The sequence below is a fragment of the Mesoplodon mirus genome (genome assembly GCF_964341445.2).
Source record: "Mesoplodon mirus genome assembly, chromosome: 2".
NCBI lineage: Eukaryota > Metazoa > Chordata > Mammalia > Artiodactyla > Ziphiidae > Mesoplodon > Mesoplodon mirus.
Window position 1 is genome coordinate 157418465 of NC_138977.1, and position 22014 is coordinate 157440478.

The following is a 22014-nucleotide window of genomic DNA, read 5'->3' on the forward strand; positions in this document are numbered from 1 at the left end:
ATGTGTAGAATAGATGTGTAGCATATGAAGTTCTTCTCTCATCCCCCAGCTCTGTGAATCTCCAGTCCTAGGCACAATGCCAGAGCCACAGGCTTTATAATGAGACAGCAATCCCCCACCCCTCCAATACCATCAACTGTCATTGAAGAGAAGCCAGGAAAGCTCTGGTGTGTGAAAGGACCAAAAGGCCCTATTCTATTATGCTCCTCTTCAAATTCAAATGGTCTTGAACAAATCTAATCATATCTGTTTATACTATAGGATATTGTTTTCCTTTTGAAAGAAAAGGCTTATAAAGTGAGAGAACTGGGTGCTTGTTTGGTATGCCAAAAACTAACTTCTCAGCTTGGCTGGGGTATAAAACCTTAGTCTACAGGTCTCCTGTATGATGCCGGATTCTTCCACCTCACCCTGGAATTCTGTCTTTCCTCAAGGTTGCTCTGCACCAAAGCATGAATGGCAGATATTTACAGCTTAAATTAATATAATTTTTATTTTGTAAATTTTGTATTTCTTGTTGTAAAGTTTCAGGAGTTTAGAATGTACACACACACACACACACACACACACACACAAGCAGACTAGGAACTCAGGACTTTAGATAGTTCCTGACCATGCTAAGGCAAACACGTGCTTTTTTAAGTACTGGTAAATTTGACTTCATATTCAAATCAATATCATCTTTTCAATATTAGTCAGACTGGACATGCTGTTCTTCTATAAAAATGGACATCTTGCAAAGTATGTGTATGTGTGTGTTGCTTTTATAAGATAATTTCTATATTGTCCTAGTAATCAATTATTTCATCTTAATATTTCATTTTTATGCTATGTATGTGTGTATATGATTTTTTTCTCTGTAAATCAGAGTCCAAATCAGAAGAAACAGAATATTTTACTGTAATGTATAAGGAAGCTTTTCTTTTATACATTAATCTATGTAACCTTCAAAAACATTATGGTATTAATCTGAGACTTTTTAGACTAATGTTGTCCTTAGGAAGAAACATTTTTGGACACATTAAAATGATTCCTAAACATATGTGTGATAAGCAGTTCCCAAAGAGTTCCTGGCACCAACAAACTAGTGATTTAAGTAAATTATACCCCAAGATTCTTCTAAAAAGTTTAATAAGGTACACATAATTTAATATGTAAGATCATCTCAGGCAAATTGGAAATAAATGCACCAATAATATCTAGGGTAAATGTCTTTGCAATCTTGACTTATTGAAAGCAATGAACAACATTGTAAAAACTAAAAATTCTGATTTGCACAGAAATATTCATCATCTTTTCCCCATGATTTTAACATTTGATATCTATTATTTAAACAAAAGTACTTACTCTTGCATGTATATTTTCCTGTAAGAAAAGGGAAAAAAAAGTAAATTCATGTAAATATAGATATTTGAGGTAATAAGCAAACATTATATAAGTTTTAAAATTTTATTATGTAAAATAATGTAATAAGTCATTTTCATGAAGATTTTATAGAATTAGTTTTATAATATCCCTAAAACTTTATTTTAGTATGTATCCACCATATTTGTTTCACACTTTGTATAAGGTTTAAAAACTGTTGATTCAGATTATAGTTAGTAAATTTTAGTCATTTGAAAATGGATTTAAATGTTAATCTTTGTTTATATTATGAAATAAAAATCTATTAAACATAGTAATTAGGAGAAATTGAGATAAGATTACAAAGGAAAGTGTTACTGACTTGCAGAAAACTACTATCAAGTGCTTTATAATATCTCTGTTTATAGTGTTTTTTATATATATAGATAGCTAGATAGATTATAAACAATTCACCTATTCAATTAGATAATTCCCATAAAAACATTCACTCGGCATTACCAGCTTTTGTGGCTTCCATTTTGCTCAAGCAAAACTAAAGTCCTTCCAAGGCAACGCGATCTGCCTCTACTTCCACATCTTCTCTACCTCATTTCCCATAGTTCAGCTCCTCCCCCCATCTGTGGCAACTGCGTGCCTCCTTGTTCTTTTCAAAGCCTGCAGGCAGGCTCCTGCCTCGAGGTTCTTGCGCTTGCCTGACTGCCCTTCCTCCAGATATCTATATGGCTCCTTCCTTATCTCCTTCAGGTCTTTGTTCAAATGCCCCTGCCCAGTGACGCTTTGCCTGACCAACCTCTTAAACATTGTTACCTGCCTCCCACTGTACTCCTGATTCTCATTCCCTGCTTTATTTCTCCCCATAACGCTTTGTCACCTTCTAATATACTATATGCTTATTTGGTTTCTTGTCTATCTCTCCGCTCCCTGATGCCGAGGAGGGCAAGGATTTATCCTTGCTTTGTTCTCCGTTGTAGCCTCAGTACCTGAAAAACGGACTGGCACACAGTAGCACAAAACGTATTTGTCAAATTAATTAAGTTAACAATAAAAAAGTGGAAATCTTTCAAGTTAAATTTCAAGAATAAAGGAGGTAGGAACTTCTCTCTGAAAGCCTCATGTGGCTATAGAGAAATAAAGTAATAACCTGTATTAATAAACTGATCACCTTGACCTCTAGTTTCCAGTCTTCTGGAACACAATAAATGTTTTCAATACAAAAAAAAATGTCGTGATCCCATCACATCATAGTAGATGGTTTTTTCATATTCAATGATTGAGAAAAAATTCAATAACTACCTATGCTGAATTTCATAAATTTTCATGGGCTTAATTAAAAAAAATTAATCCCAGTACTTTATATATGTGGAAAACAATGGTATACATATATGTATAACAAGTATCCCTTCGCTCTCCAGACAGTGTATGAATGGATCCCTAGACATCTTGAAATAACTAGGTATTGCTGAATCCAAGACCTCCGAGTTGGGAATCCAACAGAGGATTATAAATTTTTAAAAATCAGCAGGTGCTACAATTTCAAACAATTATTAACTGTTGTTTGAAGAACTCTTCTATCTCAATGAAAGAAAGTACACCACCACTACCCTCCTGCCCAGTATTTCTTTCCATTCATTTTCTTTAAGCTCACGTTCTTTCCCCAATTTCTATCCCCTTCTATTAAGGAATTTCCTTTTCTTATTTTGCTCTGCAAGTCATAGATCAGAAAATTTGGGACAGAAGTTGAATAAAAATAAGAATGCAGTTTTCTATCAAAACAAACAAGTGAAAGATGCAATCACTTTGGAACCAAAACACATACTTTGAAGTTGAAAGAAAAGATTGTTGTTCTTCTAACTCCTAGAGAAGACATGGACATTTTTTTTCTCTTTCTATTCCATTTACTTCAACCAAATAAAACCTACATATTATAACATATACTAAACACTGTGTTTAATGTAAATATAACATTTTATGAAAAGGAACCTGAGGTTTTCCAACAGTGGAATAGTGGCATTATGTTATAACATCTCCTTTTTATTTGCTTATCATTTAAAAAAATCTCCCTTTTAGGCTAATACTTTCCAGAAGTTAACCCCAGCCAAGGACATTTCAGGAAGGACAAAGTTAAATTGGGTCCATTTACCCCTTTGGGGGGTAAAGTAACAATATATCCACCACCCCACCTTACACCCTCATGGGGTCATTATAATTTGATTCACAGTTAACAATAGTTTTTTCGTGACTATTCCGTTAAGGATTATCATCTTTGTTCAAACATGATGTCATGTAACAAAGAACTGAAAGAGTTTCCAAAAAGGGTGATTTTAATTTTTACTTGGAACACCCCACTAGAATAATATTAAGAAATATAAACTGTGGTGGACAAATTGAAATCTATTCCTTTGATGTCATGTTGCATGAGCTTTTAGCTTCCCTGAATGGAAAAGCTATAGCAGTAATATGAGCAGCCAAAGCACCCAGATGACTAGAAGTTAGAAGTTTTCCTCCTGAGGATGGTGGCCTCAGTTAGGAGGAAGAAAAACACAGATAAATTTATAACAGCTAGACATGAAGTTAGAAACGCATCTTCCAGTTACCTACCAAAAAACTTGGAAAAGCCTCTTCATTCTTTTCCTATTACAAATAAACAAATCTCTAGGGCCTCTGAAAGGCATCAGGGATTTGGTGGTATTTATAACTAGAAAAACAGATAAAGGAGGCTGCAGACAGCCTATTCTAATTATAGCTACACTTGCATTCACAGCTATTCTATTTTTCGCTTTCCTCATGCAGAGCAGAAACCTTAAATAACCCCAAAGAGGCCAAGTAACTAGGTATTTAGCAAATAATTTCCATAAGTTTAGAAACTGTATTAAATCAGTATTTCATGTAATCTTACAGGTCACTAATGTGACGCTGTAAATACTCCTTGTTGAATAAATAAAAAACTTGCAGACTTCCAATTTATAAGCTGTAGATGCAGATGTGGGATTGTGCTTCTGGATTGTTTTAGTCTTTTCTTTCTAAGGTTTCTAAACCCTGAAATTACTGCTTAGATTGTATCTATAGTCATGAAAACAGCCTGTGTGCTTCAGGGAAAGCAGTGAGTGGGTACCATGGGCATGATTTCTCCTTCTAAAGTAGGTCTTCACTGGAGTGTATGTCCATGATCAACCAGGGGTGCTTGTTAAAGTGCAGATTCGTAGAGTGGACCCCAGCAATCCTAATTTTTTTGGTCTAGAGCAGAGCATAGGCAGTTGCACATCCCTGGTGGGTCCAGTGCAGGGAAACTCACACACCAAGAAACACTGCCCAAACGCTTCAAAGGGATTCAAAATTATTTTCTGGATACCAATATTATTTGCTCTTTTGAAAGATAATGGGCTTCAAAGAATAGCCAAATGTTATGAGCTCAAGTCTCTTGGTTACAGAACCAGGAAATCTCTCTACTCTCCTTTTGGAAGTTAGTCTTGAACCTCACCGTGACAGCTTCTGCTGTGTTATTTAAATTAACTCTTGTATTATTATTAAGCTTTCCAGATGGTTTTGTTTATCTACCAACTAGAAGGTATGTTCCCAGGAGGCAAGAACTATGTTTATATATTTTTAAAAAAAAGATATTTTCAACATTATCTAGTATCTATAATAAATATTTATTAGGCCCTCAATAAACATTTTAATTCTGGATAAAATGCAACTTCTGTTGCTTTAAAATCTGCTTTAACTTCTGAGGCATGGAGCCACCTTCTTCATGGATACTGCTTCAAATCCAGTTGTTCCAATACCCCCCAGCATGGTAGAAAATGGAGGCCACACCTAATATTCATTAGAAATTGGCAACTGTGCTTGGGTTCTGTTATTTAGCCACAAGGAAAAGGCAGAGCCCCAGTAATAGCTTTGACTGATTACTTGGCAAGGGAAACCAAGCCCTTGGGGTGTTCCAGACTCTCTTTGGCCTATAAACCTGTTTGAAAACCTGTTTCTCAGAATTTAAAGCTTAACTCAATTGAGGTCAGTATCATAGTAATGTCAATAATTCTCCTGCTTTCAGTTATCAGGCAGACCAGTACAATTCATCATTAACTTTATTTTCATCGAAAGGCAACTTTGGGAAAAATAGCTCTAATTTAAACTATTTTATTTTGACTTTCTTTCCCTTAAGAAATAGTCCTGCCAATATTACTTCCTTTGGATTTTGTGTTTTCCTAAACCTTAGCACCTTCCAATGCCTGAAACGATTCCCTAATAGCAGAATGGGGCAGAATATACAATATTTGGGACATCACCAGGACAAGAACTTAAGGCTTTCAGGAAAAGATCAAATAAGCCTTTGGGTGTGAAAGGAATTTTCAGTAATTGGGATTTTATGAAGTTTCCAAATTACTTCTGCTTTAGCTGTTTTAGCGGGGTATGGTACTGAGCTACACTGCCTGATGGAATATTCTGGCATGGTTAATTTCTTTCTCTTAGGAGTCAACAGCTTAATGAATAATAAACTATTGTTCATCTCCCTCTGAACAGACAGCTCCACTTCTGGTCAGCTGTCAGAAGCACATGCCAAAATAAATTAACTACATCCTCTCCCTGTGTGGACCTCTAGCTCTGGGGCTGTGGTTAGAGTGATGATTCAAGGTTCTACTTGTTCACTTGCTATAAAATTTCTCTCTTTTATTTCTGGAAACTGAAGAAGGAAAATGGCTCAAGATAGACATTAATTAGATTAGATCTTGCCACTAGTTTAAGGTAGGAAAGATGTTCATTCACACCCTGGATAACACTATTATTTCTTCCTTGGAAAAAGCACCTGTAAATTTAGAAGATGTTGCTTCTAATATATGAATTTATTAAGATGGATACAGCTTCAAACTTTATAGTTTATCTAAATTGATTTGCTAACATTGAACTAAACAGCAATAATGGAGAAATAGTGCACTGGAACTACTCATCACATATTATCTTTAAGAATCACCTGATCATATTGAGCTGCTTGTGGGCACGGTTTAAGTATGATTTATTTTTGTATTTTCAAGACCCAGATCTATGCTTATTACAGCACAGGTGCTAAATAAGTGCTTGCGATTTAGTGACTTGAAATTGTCACTTTTCCGTAGCATGAAAATGGTTAAAGAACTGCAGTAACTTAATGGCCAGTAGAGGGCGATAAAGTTAATTTTAAGAAATTTGTAGAGTCCAGTTTAAACCCATCTTCAGTCCCAGCTCTAGCCTGGAAAGGCTTTTCTCCAGAGTAGTCTCATTTAGCCTCCTGATTTCACTTTAATTTAGTTGTACTACATTAGATCCCCCTTTCTGCCCCCCCCCGCAATAGAGTATATAAAAGGGGAGGATCAGACTGGTTGGTGTGTGTTGATTTACACACCATAGCTCTCTCTGCTTGGTTAATTCTTAGCTTAATCAAGACCATTTGACAATGGATAACCTTTAGAAGTGAAAAACCACAATAGAACCACTGGGTAAGATGTGGAGTAGGGAAGACATTTTGGCTTTAAGCTTCATTCGGTAGAAAACTGGAGATACAGTAAGATACTAATTCCATTTAAAAGAACCCAAACACATGTTCATATTTATGTGTATAAATAAGATCAGAAAAAAATGCAAACTATGTTTTTTAATTCATGGTTAGCAAGGAATTAATACATGGAATAGTAAGGGTTTTTATCTTATTCATGCTTTCTTATATATTTTTTCAGATTTTTTTTTTTTTTTTTTGGCCCGTACACACGGCTTGCGGGATCTCAGTTCTCTGACCACGGATTGAACCGGGGCCACAACACTGAAAGCCCAGAACCCTAACCAGCAGGCCACCAGGGAACTCCCTTTTTCAGATTTTTATAGTGAATAGATATTTCTCCCAGATTAAAAAAAATTACATTAGGTAGCACTTCCCACCAACAATTTAGAGATGAGGAAGGAAGGCGTGACTAACTTTCCTGAAACTAACTTTAACAGGGCCTGACTTGTCTTTGCCAGTCTCTCCTCCTTCCCCACAGTGAGTTTGGGGGATGGCAAGGGCCATTCAGAGGGTCATGGGACATCCCACTAATTTTATTATTCCACGTGCTCCCGTGACCACGGTGACACAGGCTGTTTCACATATTCCTTGACCTAGATGGGAGCAGGCAAGTAACAACAGCTTTAAGAGGGGCTTTTCTTCTACATTTCATTTTTTGATATTGCATTTTTCTATCTCTACAGAGCCCCATATCTTCCCCATGTTATTTTTAGTCATCCTTGAGGGGAAAAAAACCAAGTCAATCAGGGTTTCTGGCAAGTCAGCTTTTCATGAAGAGAACACAAAGTAGAGCTCCCAGCAAGCCTCATAAAACATAGGATTTATGGGATAACTTTCATCTACATCCAGTTAAAATGTTCCCTGCTAGGTGACTGAGAGTGCATGGAAATCATTTGAAAAGGCCTTACTTTAAGGACTGAATACAGAGGCTCAAATATTGCTTCAGTTCCTCTTCCTTTTCATAGGACTCCAGTACACTGTGTGCTTCATCGTGGTGATAGCAGTAGATTTTATAAACATCTTCCAGTGGCCCTTTAATTTGCAAGAATACTTCTCCTGATAAATGCAAAACAAAGGCAAGATGACATCAAGTCAGACCAAACTGGCACTTCACATATTTATTTTGTGACAACATTGATTAGTGTTAAAAAGTTGGATGGAAAAAAAAAAAGTTGGATGGGCCCCATTTTATACCTAGATTGTTGGGGGGGGGACAACAACCTAGTGGATGACGCTGAGGGACCTTCTTTCCTCCCTTTTCTTCCTTTTTTTCTTTCCACGCTCCTCCTTCCCTTCTCCCTTTTTCATTCCTTCCCTCCTGTCTTTTATGAAACAAAGGATAATGAGCTTAATGGAGGTGGGCAGGAAAACAAAGCTGGTTTTCTTAGATTATGCCCTTGGTTAGTGTGCAGGGTTCTGGAGCAAACAAAGATAAACAAAGAAAAACAAAGGGCATCGCTCACTACCTGGTTCTATGAGGGCTAAGTCATCACCCACTGCAATTGCCCACCCTGAGAGGAATTCAGGATGAAAAACAGGATGAGGCACTCGTCAATTTGGATAAACAGACCCTCAGATGGTTGGGTGTATATCTCAGGAAGCCTTTCAATCATCCCAGATTCTTACATCTTCCCATACAGAGAAAAGCACTAAAATCATTAACTTGGGATATCTGTTCTTTGTGACTAGGAGTAATCTTTCAGCAAGATGTGTGTTTGATTGTGTGTATTTCCTAGCCCAAAAATCATATATACTGGCTTCTCCTCCACCTCTTTGGAGTCGTTTCCTCAGAGCCACTGAGAGGTCATCTCCTTATAGCCCTCAGTAAGTCCCTGAATAAAATTTAAACTCACAACTCTTACACTGTGGGTTTTTCTTTGACACCAGTTAAAGGCTGTACTTTAGAATCAGTCTGTATGGGTTCAGATCAGGCTGTGCTACAGACCTGGACAGATTATGACTTGGACAAGTTAGTTTTTGCTCTCTGAACCTATTTTCTCATCTATAAAATGTGGACAGTAATAGATCCAGTTGCACAGGGTCATTATAAAATTAAAGAGGTAGGGTATGTAAAGTTCAGATTATAGTACACACATAGTAGATGCTCAAAATGGAGCAGTTATTGTCAATTTGTTAGAGGCATGAAGAGTGAAATTTCGGATTCTAGGTAAATTATTTTTTGCTATTTATTTTACTAACATTTCCTGAATTTGTCTGAAAGGCAAGCAGTGGATTTGAGGGAAATAAAATTTTTTCTTTTATGTGATAATAGAAAGAACTGGTCATTATTCCTGTTAAAAATCAACTGGATAATACTATGAACCAGTGTTATGACCGTTCATAAAGCAACCTGGGCTAATTATGTCCAGGTATTTAAGGAATCCTTTTTGATATATGATAAAATTGGGTCTATAACTGATGACTCAAGTACATATTGGAGAATAGTTTGATTTAATCACCACTTCATCACATAAAAATGCATCCACTATCCAACCCAGAACGTGTTAAGATAATTTGGGAGACACAGAAGAAATATGTGATAGATCTGCTCCCCAAAACATTGCCAGTTTGGGGTTGATAATGATCTGGGACTGAACTGATTGAAAGTGATAATGGACCTGCTAATCTGGGTCTATTATAGTAACAAGTCATTCTTCCTACAGATATAGAATTGTGCTTTATATTTTCAACAAGTTTTGCATATATTGAATGCTTAACTCCTTATACATATGAGGAGATAAGAGGTTATTTATCCGTATTAAATAAGGATGGACAAATCTGACTTTAAAACAAAGAAATGATTTTTCCAAAGTCCTGTCAGGAGATGGAGAGCCAGGATTAGAGGCCATATTCTCCTCATTGTTCCCTTAGATTTTAGCCCTCCCCACATCAGAGTTCTGCTGGACCCTGGACACAGTGATGCAGTTGCCTGGAACACTGGACTCAGAATCAGAAATCACTGTCATTTAGGATTTGTGAAGTAACTTCGGGAATGACTTTTAAAAAAATTCTTTGAGCCTCAAATCTCTCATTTGTAAAATGGAAGTAATAGTTACATTTGAGATGAATTTGAGAATTAAATGAAATGTGGACATTAAATCTCCTGGCACTGACAAGTTCCTCAATAAATGTCACTTGCTTTCTAATGCTTCTCTACTATCTCCAGAATTATAACACTAGTACTTTTATTTTTTCATTTTTTAAAATTTATTTTTAAAGATTTTTTTTAATGTAGACCATTTTTTAAGGTTTTATTGAATTTGTTACAATACTGCTTCTGTTTGGCTTTTCAACCACAAGGCACGTGGGATCCTAGCTCCCTGACAAGGGATTGAACCCACAACCCCCATGTTGGAAGGCGAAATCTTAACCAATGGACCGCCAGGGAAGCCCCATTAAATTTTTACTGGAGTATAGTTGATTTACAGTGTTGTGTTATTTTCAGGTGTACAACTAAGTGAATCAGTTATACATATATATATATATATATATATATATATATATATATATATATATATATATATATATATATATCTCCATTCTTTTTCAGATTCTTTTCCCATATAGGGTATTACAGAATATTGAGTATAGTTCCCTGTGCTATACAGTAGGTCCTTGTTAGTCATCTATTTTATATATAATAGTGTATATGTGTTAATCCCAATCTCCTAATTTATCACTTCCCCCACATTTCCCTTTGGTAACCATAAATTTCATTTCACGATCTGTGAGTCCATTTCTGTTTTATAAATAAGTTCATTAGTATCATTTTTTATTAGATTCCACATATAAGTGATATCATATGATATTTGTCTTTCTCTGTCTTGCTTAAAATTAAAAATTTTTAAAAATTAAAAAGTAAGTACAAATAAGTACTTACTTACTTATTTGTTTTCTCTGGATATATCCCCAGGATTGCTAGATCATATGGTAGTTCTATATTTAGTTTTTTAAGAAATCGTCATACTGTTCTCCATAGTGGCTGCACCAATTTACATTTCCACCAGTAGTGTAGGAGAGTCCCTTTTTCTCCACACCCTCTCCAGCATTTACTCTTTGTAGATTTTTTGATGATGGCCATTCTGACCAGTGTGAGGTGATACCTCATTGTAGTTTTTTTTTTTTTTAGTGGTACGCGGGCCTCTCACTGTTGTGGCCTCTCCCATTGTGGAGCACAGGCTCCGGATGCACAGGCTCAGCGGCCATGGCTCACAGGCCCAGCTGCTCCGTGGCATGTGGGATCTTCCTGGACCGGGGCATGAACCCATGTCCCCTGCATTGGCAGGCAGACTCTCAACCACTGTGCCACCAGGGAAGCCCTCATTGTAGTTTTGATTTGCATTTCTCTAATAATTAGTGAAGTTGAGCATCTTTCATATGCTTTTTGGCCATCTGTCTGTCTTCTTTGGAGAAATGTCTACTTACATCTTCTGCCCATTTTTTGATTGGGTTGTTTGTTTTTTTGCTATTGAACTGCCTGAGCTGTTTGTATATTTTGGAGATTAATCCCTTGTCAGTTGCTTCATTTGCAAATATTTTCTCCCATTCTGTGGGTTGTCTTTTTGTTTTGTTTATGGTTTCCTTTGCTGTGCAAAATCTTTTCAGTTAAAATTAGGTTCCATTTGTTTATTTTTATTTTTGTTTTTATTTTCATTAAAACACTAGTATTTTTAAAGTATTACATTATTTTCTAATTTCCATCCAGCCAATAAAAGATGTTTCTTTCCTTTCATTTATGGGATTTCTCTGTGATTAAAGTTAGACTGTGTGTGTGTGTGTGTGTGTGTTTTGCTTGGTTGGTTTTTGTTTTAGTGCTTTTTTGAACTTGTAAGGAAACACAGTGACTGTGAAAATTTTTGGAACTGAAGGGATAAGGGATTCTTGTTAGGTTCCTGGGATTTTACTGAATTGATCCTTCTGCCAGTGGAGGTCTTACGCATTCACTCTTCACGACAGTTAGCAACACAAATAGTGAGAAAGAGAGTAGTTACAAGAGGAGAAAATAAAATAGGACAGTGGCTAAATTTAGGGTTGGGCGTAAGAGGAGGTGAGCCTCCCACTCACAGAGGCAGGTAGTAAATGAGAGTGAAGGCTTTGGCTGGGCAAGGGAGTCAAGGCTCAGATGAGCTCAGCAGGAAGTCAGGAAGAGAGGATCTGAATATCCGCATCCCAACACGAGATGAAATTGTAAATATGTGTGTTCACTACAAAGCAGCTCAGAGTAGAGACAAAGGATGAAAGAGGTCTGGACAATCTCATAAATCCACAGTAGGATCAAGTCAGATAGTCAAAACACAAAGGACAAAGGCATTTATTTTGCATACAATGAAAATATTAATTGTAAATTCCCTTATATTTTCTTTAACAGAAGTGGTCTAGTTTGAAAGAATTTATAGCTCTCTCCTGAACAGCAGAGTTGAATTTTTTACTCTTTTCCAAGTAAAATTCTGTTGGGCCTCTAATAACAATGATTAAAGTTAAAAGATATTTAAGCACTCTAACTGAAAGTCATTTATTCACCCAGAGGCCAAGTATAATACTGGGGGGCAGAATATTTGATTCCCCTCCCAGCCCTACCAATGTATGCTGCTTCATAATAGTGCAGATGAATTGATATGTCTTGCAGCAAAAAAAAAAAAAAAAATTATTCTGTTTCCACGGTAACGTAACTCTTGGCTGCATTTCTTCAGTGGTGAAGGACAACTGTTCTGTCTACTGTATGTGGGTTTGAAAGAATGATTAGGATTGGAGAAGGGCCTGAGCCAAGACCAGCTCAGGTAATTTCCCTTCTGGCTGCCTGTCACAAAATCACCAGAATCCTCTGAAATAAATCTAACTATCGTGTGCTTCTTTTTCAAAATTCTACAACCCAAGACTTTCTGCATTGGCATCCCCCCAGAATAATTGCCATACAAAAGGAGGGGGAAAAAGTGCACCTTTTAAATGCCCTTAGTTCCCTCCTTTAAAAACAGCTTCCAGGGATATTGAACACATTTTATGTCCTGGCATCTAATGTAAACTGTCACTAATATAAACATATATATGTTCCTCTTCTTAGCCCACCTCTTCTTTACTTGCAGACCCTCATGTCCATCCCCAAGGTGGACCATACCAAATGATAGGCTTCTATATTATTCTGACCCAACTACAAGATGAACTTCCCCTACAGGTAATTAAGCCGGAGTGAAACCAACAATATCCAAGAGATCTCCCTGCAGTAGGCCTTGTTTAGGAAAATGGCATAAAAGGTAGTGAAGTAATTATAGTCTTTATTTTGTTCAGCCTTATTTGATAACCATTTAATGAGTGACTATTATGCACTGAGTACTTTGGTAAGTACTTCAGACACAAAGAATGAACACTTCCCTCAGGTGACTTATGGAGGCCAGTAAGGGAGAGAGAAGAGTAAATTCTCATTTCCCATGCTGTGTGAAGAGTATGACAGTAGCTATAAAACACAGAGGGTGATCCATTCTGCTCTTGAGAAACTTTGAGCTATTTCCATAAGTCTGCCCTTGAAATAGGAGTTATGAGTGAGTGCAAAAGCACAGAGATGCATGGAGGGAGCAGGTTCTGCTCAAAAACTGCAAGTGGTCTCAGATGGCTGGCTGCTTCTGAGGTCTCAGAAGAGGCTATATAGGTGAGTAGGGGCCAGATCATGAAAGACCTTGTGTATAATTAAGAAGCTGGAACTTTAGCCTGAAGCTGATGGAGAAGTGCTGATGGATTTTAGGCAGCAGATTAATATGATTAGATTGTATTTTAGAAAGTTTACTCTGGGGTTAATCATATGAATGATGGAATTTGGGGGAGGAGTTAGGGAGACTGGAAAAGAGAAACCAGTTGAAAGGCTTCTATAATAATGTAAGAAATAAATAATGAGGGCTAAAACAGAAGGTTACGGCAGTCAAGAGAGAGTACTCTAAAATCAACTGCCTGGTTTCAGATTTTGGTTTTACCATTTACTGTTGTGACATTTGGGAAAATTACCTGATTTCTCTTTTCCTTAATTTCTTCATCCAAAATATGGAATAATCATAATGGTAGGGTTGTTTGAAGATTAAATGAGTTAAAATATGTAATGTAGTTATATCAGAAGGTGGCATGTGCAAATTCTCATTAGTTGTTAGTTTTAACCACTAAAGCAAAAGCAGGGAGGATGGAGAAGAGAGAGAAAAAAATAAGGACATTGAACATGTGAAAGATGAAGAGGGTAACTCCAGGCATATCTCAGGAATTCAGTTTCAGTAAACATGTGGATAGACAATGAGGGCAAAATAGAGTGTTTTAGTGGGAAGACAATGAGTTTAATTTTATATGTACTGAGTTTGTCACCCATAGTATATTCAAGTGGAGGGCCCTTCATGAAATTGGATATATGAGTCTGGGATTCAGAAAAAAAAAAAAAAAGATCTGGAAGAGAGATGTAGGTATGTAAAACCTGAGTAGTAGAAACCATGAGTTTGATATGGTCATGCAAGAAAGTCCATGGAGTGAGAAGAGAAGAGGGCATGAGGACCAAATGCTGGGAATACTAACACTGAGGGGAGCCTAGAAGAAAAAGAGTCTGCAGAAAAGTTTGAGAAGTTACAGCCAGAGAGAAAGGAGAAAAACTAGGGTGGGTGTCAGCAAAGCCAAGGATAAAATAATGAGAGATACTGCAGAGAGAGTGAACAAGTTTGTGAGTGACAGAGCCTGTTATTGTCCCCCAGTATCAGTACTCCCCCTTTTCAATAACGATGAATTTGGGGCTGTCCCAAATAAAAACTACATTTCCCAGCCTCTCTTGTAATAGTAGTGGCCATGCAATTAAAGTCCACCAATGGGATATATGGAGAAGTGTCCTATGACGATATCCAGGAAATTTCTTTATGACGTAGCTAGCTCATCCTTTACCCCTTCTTCTCCATACTTTCCTTTGTTCTGCTACCTGGAACTTGAATACTACCTTGTTCATGAAGGTAAGGCTGAGTGGAGCTGTGAGCCAGAAGAAGCTTATATCCCAGAGGACTTTGTGGAGCAGAGTTGCCATTCAGGCCTAAAATACATGCCTTTATTTACTTATTTATTTTTTAAATGCAAAAGCTATTTATTGAAAACCACAACAATAGAACAGAATAATTTCTAGCTAAAGGAAAGGGAAAAAAGCAAACATTCCTGTTCTTAAGTATTAAATCATCATGAGTTATTTATGTTGCTTTTCTTGTTTTTTTTTAATTTTATTGAAGTATAGTTGATTTACAATGTTGTATTTAATTTCTGTTGTACAGCAAAGTGACTCAGTTATACATATATATTCTTTTTCATATTTTTTTCCATTATGGTTTATCACAGGATATTGAATATAGTTCCCTGTGCTATACAGTAGGACCTTGTTGTTTACCCATCCTGTATATAATAGTTTTCATTTGCTAATCCCAAAGCCTTTAGACTTTTACATAATAGAGAAATAAATATCTATATTATTTAAGGTAGTAAAGTTTTGTTTTGTTTCCTGTTTCTCCCAGCTGGACTTTATTCTAATCAATACAGTTTTTCTCTTCTCCTGTAAAAAATGACTATATATTTTGAGAGACACTAGTTGAAGGCCCTCCTCTTTACCATAAAATTTTATTTAAAAATTCTATGAAAATATTAAATGAGCTGTTGCATATGAAGAGTGTTACGAACTGAATGTTTGTTTCTCCCATAAAATTCATATGTTGAAGCCTTAACCCCAAATGTGATGGTACTTGGAGGTGGAGACTAGGGATGTAATGGACAACATGATAAATATAATTAACACTGTTGTATGTTATATATAAAAGTTGTTTAAAAAGTCCTGTCAGGAATAAAGACGCAGACATAGAGAACGGACTTGAGGACACGGGGAGGTAGAAGTGTAAGCTGGGATGAAGTGAGAGAGTGGCATGGACATATATACACTACCAAATGTAAAACAGATAGCTACTGCTAAGCAGCCGCATAGCACAGGGAGATCAACTCTGTGCTTTGTGACCACCTAGAGGGGTGGAATAGGGAGGATGGGAGGGAGCTGCAAGAGGGAGGAAATATGGGGTTATATGTATATGTATAGCTGATTCACTTTGTTATATAGCAGAAACTAACACATCATTGTAACGTAATTATACGCCAATAAAGATGTTAAAAAAAAAGTCCTGAGTTCTCATCACAAGGAAAAGTTTTTTTCTATTTCTTTAATTTTATATTTATATAAGATGATGGATGTTCTCTAAACCTATTGTGATACTTCACGATGTATGTAAATCAAATCAGTATGCAGTACACTTTAAACTTATATAGTGCTATATGCCAATTATGTCTCAATAAAACTGGAAGAAAATATTCTCAAGCATCAATTATGATCTAAGATATATCCCAAAGAAACTTCTGTAGTTCTAAGTAAAACTTGATTGTCAAGACAGAGCATTCAGAATACAGAGAAGGGGGTGCGATGACTCTGAGGACAGAGGGTAGGTATGACCCACTCCCGGGAAAGAGGGTCTGAGATCTGGGCAGTGAGCCTCTGGCTGTCACTTCCCTGAGTGAGTGAATATGCCATCCTCAAATGAAAGAGCTTTCCTGGCAGCTTTCACCCAGACTGACTAGGAGAGCTCCCCGTGGTCTGCCTCTCCTCCTTGGATGGGAGCCCAGCCTTCTTGGATGGGACTAAACAAGGCAGCAGCTCAGCCAGCCAAAATGCCAGATCATGTACATGTTTTCTTCCTTTCATTCTTAGCCTCCTTCTGTTCTCCAGGGGAGGGCAAAATGAGGAGGGATGTGAGAAGAAAGAGGTAGGAAGAGTAAATGCTGCTTACAGAAGCCACTATCCTTTGCCTTCAGTCTCATTTAGTTCCTGCCTCACTTGGGGATAACACTGGCTACTAAGGGATACTCAAGGGACCCTGGTTAGGGTTATGAAATTCAAACCAAACCCAGGTGCCAAGTGGAACATGCTGCCATGGGATTAAAACAAGCATATTCCTTGAGTATCAATTTTATGAAGATATTTGAAGAAAAATTATTTTCATGTGAAAAAATAGAATGGAAAATTTACGTGAATTCTTAAGACAAAACAAGACTCCAAATTATTTCATGCCTGTGGCTGGGGCTTTGGGTCAGAACTCCACGTTCCCTGAGGCTCATGATATTTCTCTTTTGGCTTCAGGAATCTTTCGGTAAAAATTTTTCAGACGCACTACAGTAAGATAAATTCAGAAAAATGTGTTCATTGGATTTGACATTTCTGAGGTCTCTGGTGACATGCTAACAGCAATTTCAGAGAAGTGGTTTTAGGAGGGAATGGTGTGAGACCAATAAGGGTAGCTCGACCATAAAAAAAAGCGAGAGAGAGAAAGGAAGGGAGCCAGAGTGAACTGTGGGGTCCTGTCCCATGACCACTGCTGTGTCTAGTGCCAGGGAGGAAAAAGTCATAATTGTGGTGGGGTGTCTCAAAGGAGAGGCTATTCTATCACTCAGGCACTACCCACCCAGCACATTGGGAGTAGCGGGTGGCCTGGCAGCTGGGCAGGACAAACTGGGGAGCATTAGTGGGTGGTAGAGATGGACAGTGTAGAATACGTAATAAGACCTGTATTAGGAAGAGCTAGAGTCCCCTTCTGTGTCCAGAATTAGTGATGCTATTTGGAGAAAATCAGGCTCTTACCTTTTTCGTCTGAACAATGAGGTGGTTGGACTGGGTGCTCTTTAAATACTAGTCAGGCGCCAACATTCAAGAATAAAGCTGTTTATCTTGATGATAACTCGTGGTCTTTTCAGGAACATTTTTGAGTTCCTGGATACTTTAACTTCAGGTGGGAATCTTTATAACAACCAGCACATTAAGAAAGCATTGGGGGCTTCCCAGGGGCTTCCCTGGTGGCACAGTGGTTGGGAACCCGCCTTCCAATGCAGGGGACATGGGTTCGAGCCCTGGTCTGGGAAGATCCCACATGCCGCAGAGTGGCTAGGCCCGTGCGCCACAACTACTGAGCCTGCGCTCTGGAGCCCACAAGCCACAACTACTGAGCCCGTGTGCCACAACTACTGACGCCCGTGCTCCGTAACAAGAGAAGCCACCACAATGAGAAACCCACACACCGCAAAGAAGAGTGGACCCTGCTCGCCGCAACTAGAGAAAGCCCGCGCACAGCAACCGACCCAATGCAACCAAAAATAAATAATAAATTAATTTAAAAAAAAGAAAGCATTGGTTCTCTGAGAGTTGAAAGTTAAAAGGTTTCCACTGGCTAGATTGGAAAAAGGTACAATAACTTTTCCCTCCTCAAGATTTACAATGCTGAGGACCCCGTTCTTAGACCAACTCATGACACCCCATTTATCGACCTTAGTAAGTATCTCTCTTAAGAATGCTTGCCTCTACCAGTTGCTCTACACTACCTACCAGCCTCTGGAAGTGACACGGGAAAAACCACAGGCAGACCTGGTAACAAGAACAAGGACAATTTCTGCGTTCCCTCGGCATGCCAGCCAGTGTCCTGGGTGCCTATCACTGTCTCTGTCATTAATTTCATTCATTCAGGAAGTACTTATTGAGGACACTGCTCTAGATGCTGGTGATACAACAGTAACAAAACAGACAAGAATACCCCCCTGCCATTGGAGCTTGTGTCTTAGAGGTGTACACCCTCTGTCTCACCCTTCTGCCATGGAGGGCTGGCCATCCCCACTGGAAAAATGAACAAATGAATCTGCCTTCTGTTGCCAGTTGCTTATCCATTCTTCCATCTTCCAAACTAATACAATTTGGACCAGCAATGCACTCAGTTAAAACTACTGACCTTTCTCCCAATATCTGGCAGTTAGAGGTGGTTGAATGTGTGTGTGTGTGTGTGTGAGAGAGAGAGTGAGAGAGAGAAATGGAATAATGTGTGTGTAAAATGATATCATGAGATATAGGTAGAAGTCACTGGGAAAGATTTCTATTCCCCCAAAATGAAAAAAGCCTCAGGAGGAGGTGGTTTTGCTCTCACTACCAGCAGGAAGCACGCTTGGCAGTGGACTAACCATCTTGAGGCCATGAAGCCAAACCCCACAAGTTAAGTACTAGGAAGGAAGAAGCTGGAAGGAGCCAGTAAGCAGCTGTCTCAGTCCTGGACTATTGAGTGATGGATTTCTTGTTATGTGAGAGAAAAAGTCTTCTTTTGGTTAAGTCCTTTTGGTGAAGTTCCTATTCCAGGCAGGCAAGGGCAATCCTCACGGATCCAAGTGACCTGCCCCAGCCACGGAGGTAGTGGTGACAGAGCCAGTGTTAGGGCACAGATCGGTCTCCCTCCAAAGGCCGAGTTCTTGCTGGGCTCTTGTGCACCCTGAAGTTCTGCATTCCTGCTAACGACTTCTCCTTCTGGCTTCCTAGCAATTGGGAAAATGTTCAGGGAGTCACAGGACTCTTACACTCACAAGATTTCTTTCTTTCTTTTTATTTCTGGTCTTTATGTGTATTCTGTGCAGTATCTGACTTTTCACAGCTCCATTCAAATCTGACTGCACAGCTCAACCACTGACCCCGAGGAGCCAGCTCCACATGCTAGAACTTAACTTTCTCCTCAGAGAACAGCACTATAGAACTTGTTACTAAGCCACCCTGGTTTTCTTTTTATCACAAGAAATAAGTCCTAGGAGTGCTGGGACCCAACTTGACCTCTCTCAGGAGACTGGAGGTCCAACCTTCAAATTGTATCCTGGTGACTTTCTTCTGCTGATTTTTCCTTTCCTGTGTGGATTTGTGTATACTTGACCTTGAACCCCTCACCCTTTTTTCTATCATGTTTTCTAAAGCTGACAGCTTTCCTGTTACTGCCAATATTTGGAATAAAATGCCCTGACCTTTCACTGCTGTGTCTGGGTCTCCCTCATGCTGGCCTCACACATTCCAGTGAGCAGGTGTGAAGCTCCCACCCTGCCCTCGCTGGTCAGGATGAAGGAGGCCAAGCCAATCTGTGTCCTGTGTAAAACACACACACACACACACACACACACACATGTGTACAATATAACAATACTAGAACAGTGATTCAGGTGAGCTACTTTGTGGCATCTCCCACATGGCATAATTGTCAGTGACTAATCTGTTTTCACAAAATCACCGCTAAAGGCACAGATTCCTGCTTCAGGGACATACAAGAGACACTGCTTTAGGAGAACAAAGGACTGCCACAAAACAACAGTGAATCACCCACTCCACCTTCAAGCAACAGAAAGCTCTAAATTGTCTTTGTCTCCAAGGATAAACTCACCCTGAGGAAAAAGCATGTGAGAAACTAATTTCTGTACCTTAAGCTTCTTTCTGTTCTGGTTCTTTTCACGGTGTGTGTGAGGTAAGCAGGTAAAGTAGACTTAAACATATTCATAACTCAGTCTTTTTTAAATACTTTGAGATGTAACATTGTTGCAGATGCATAGAGGAGGACACAAGCCCCATTTTAGTTCTCTATCACTATGTGACAAACCACCCTAGGGCTTCCCTGGTGGCGCGGTGGTTGAGAGTCCGCCTGCCAATGCAGGGGACACGGGTTCGTGCCCCGGTCCGGGAAGATCCCACATGCCGCGGAGCGGCTGGACCCGTGAGCCATGGCCGCTGAGCCTGCGCGTCCGGAGCCTGTGCTCCGCAACGGGAGAGGCCACAACAGTGAGAGGTCCGCGTACCGCAAAAAACAAAACAACAACAACAACAAAAAAAACCACCCTAAAATTTAGTGCCTTATAACAACAAGCATTTTGATTTTCTCTCATGATTCGGTGGGTTGGCTGGTATCACCTCAGTGGTTCTGCTCTGCCTTGATGTTTGCTGGGGCTGCAGTCATTCAGGGCTTAACTGGCTGAACGGTCTGAGATAGCTCATTGCCTAGTCTGGTACCTTGGAAGGGACAGCTAGAAGGCTAGCTCAGCTCGTAGGCTGGGACAGAGGGACCACTTTCTCACTAGGTGGTCTCAGGTCTAATCTCTTTCCACGTGATATTCCAGCAGAGTAGCTGGATTTCTTAAATGGCAGGCTCCCCAAATCAAAAAAGTAGAAATGTCCGGCTTTCTTAAGGCTTAGGCCCAGTCACTGGCACAGTGTTTCTTCCACTACATTGTATTATTTGGTGAGTGTCAGGGCCAGTCCAGGGTCATTATGGGACTAGGCTACATGGCAGCATGAATACCAGGAGGCAGGGTCCATTGAGGGCCGTCTACTGGAATTGCTGTTCACTTTGTCAAACGTGGAGATGATACTTGATATCTCAAATCACCCTCCATAAGAGAAAACATGTCACCATATTAGGTAGATGAATCATCAAGATGCACACATATTGGGAACACCTAGAAACCACACACGTCCGTGAACCTGATTTGTTTGAAAAACATGATCAGGACCTCTAAAAAAATTCACGTTATTCAATGATTACATACATAAGAAATCAACATTTGATAATGGATGGGTACCTTTAATATTATCAGGATAATAAGTTAGTAATACCATGTGTTGGATACTAAGGGTGGGCACTGGCTATCATTATTTATACATGATTTTATTTAATCTTCATAAATGCTCTGTGGGGTAGGTATTATTGCCTCAGATTTCAAGATGAGGAACTGAAGTTCAGTGAGGCTTTGTAACTTGCCTAAGATCACACATTTAACAACCGATGAGCCAGGATGTAAACTAAATCAACCTGAGACTGAAGCCTGTGTGTTCTTAAACTCCTCTACACTGTCATCTTACTTGTTTTGTCCTTTCTCACTATTCGATTGTTACAAAATGATCTTCAGTTTAAGTGGAAACAAGAGCCACTTCTCACACTCCCATCCCTAAAGACTTAGAACCCATTTCCTATCTAGGCAGCCTGCCTAAATCAAGATTTTAAAATCCAGTTTCTATCTTGGCGTGATAGTCTAGACAATTCCCCAGAGCTCTCAGACATATGCCTCTGTGCTTAAACTTGAGCCTCGACCAAACCCCAAGGATTTTATTGAGTAAAATTCTCCTCCTGGCTGATCTAGGTATCAGGAAAGTTTCCCCATTGGCACTAGAACTGTGAATCACAAACTCATTCGTGCCATATAAGGACAAAAAATGGAACACCTGTGTTTTTCATTTTATGGCAACATGATTTTGGCAA

At 38.8% G+C, this 22014-nt stretch overlaps 1 protein-coding gene across 1 annotated transcript in view; it reads right to left on the minus strand.

Annotated features, from left to right (window-relative positions):
• Positions 1-22014, minus strand: part of ARHGEF38 (Rho guanine nucleotide exchange factor 38) — a gene marked incomplete at its 3' end in the record, with an annotated part of 147797 nt that overhangs the window by 40200 nt on the left and 85583 nt on the right. Inside the window, exons 4-5 of the mRNA XM_082610543.1 lie at positions 7801-7948; positions 1348-1365 (exon numbers count right to left, since the gene is read on the minus strand). Coding sequence (XP_082466669.1) covers positions 1348-1365; positions 7801-7948 — 166 coding nt within the window. The remainder of the gene's footprint in view (positions 1-1347; positions 1366-7800; positions 7949-22014) is intronic.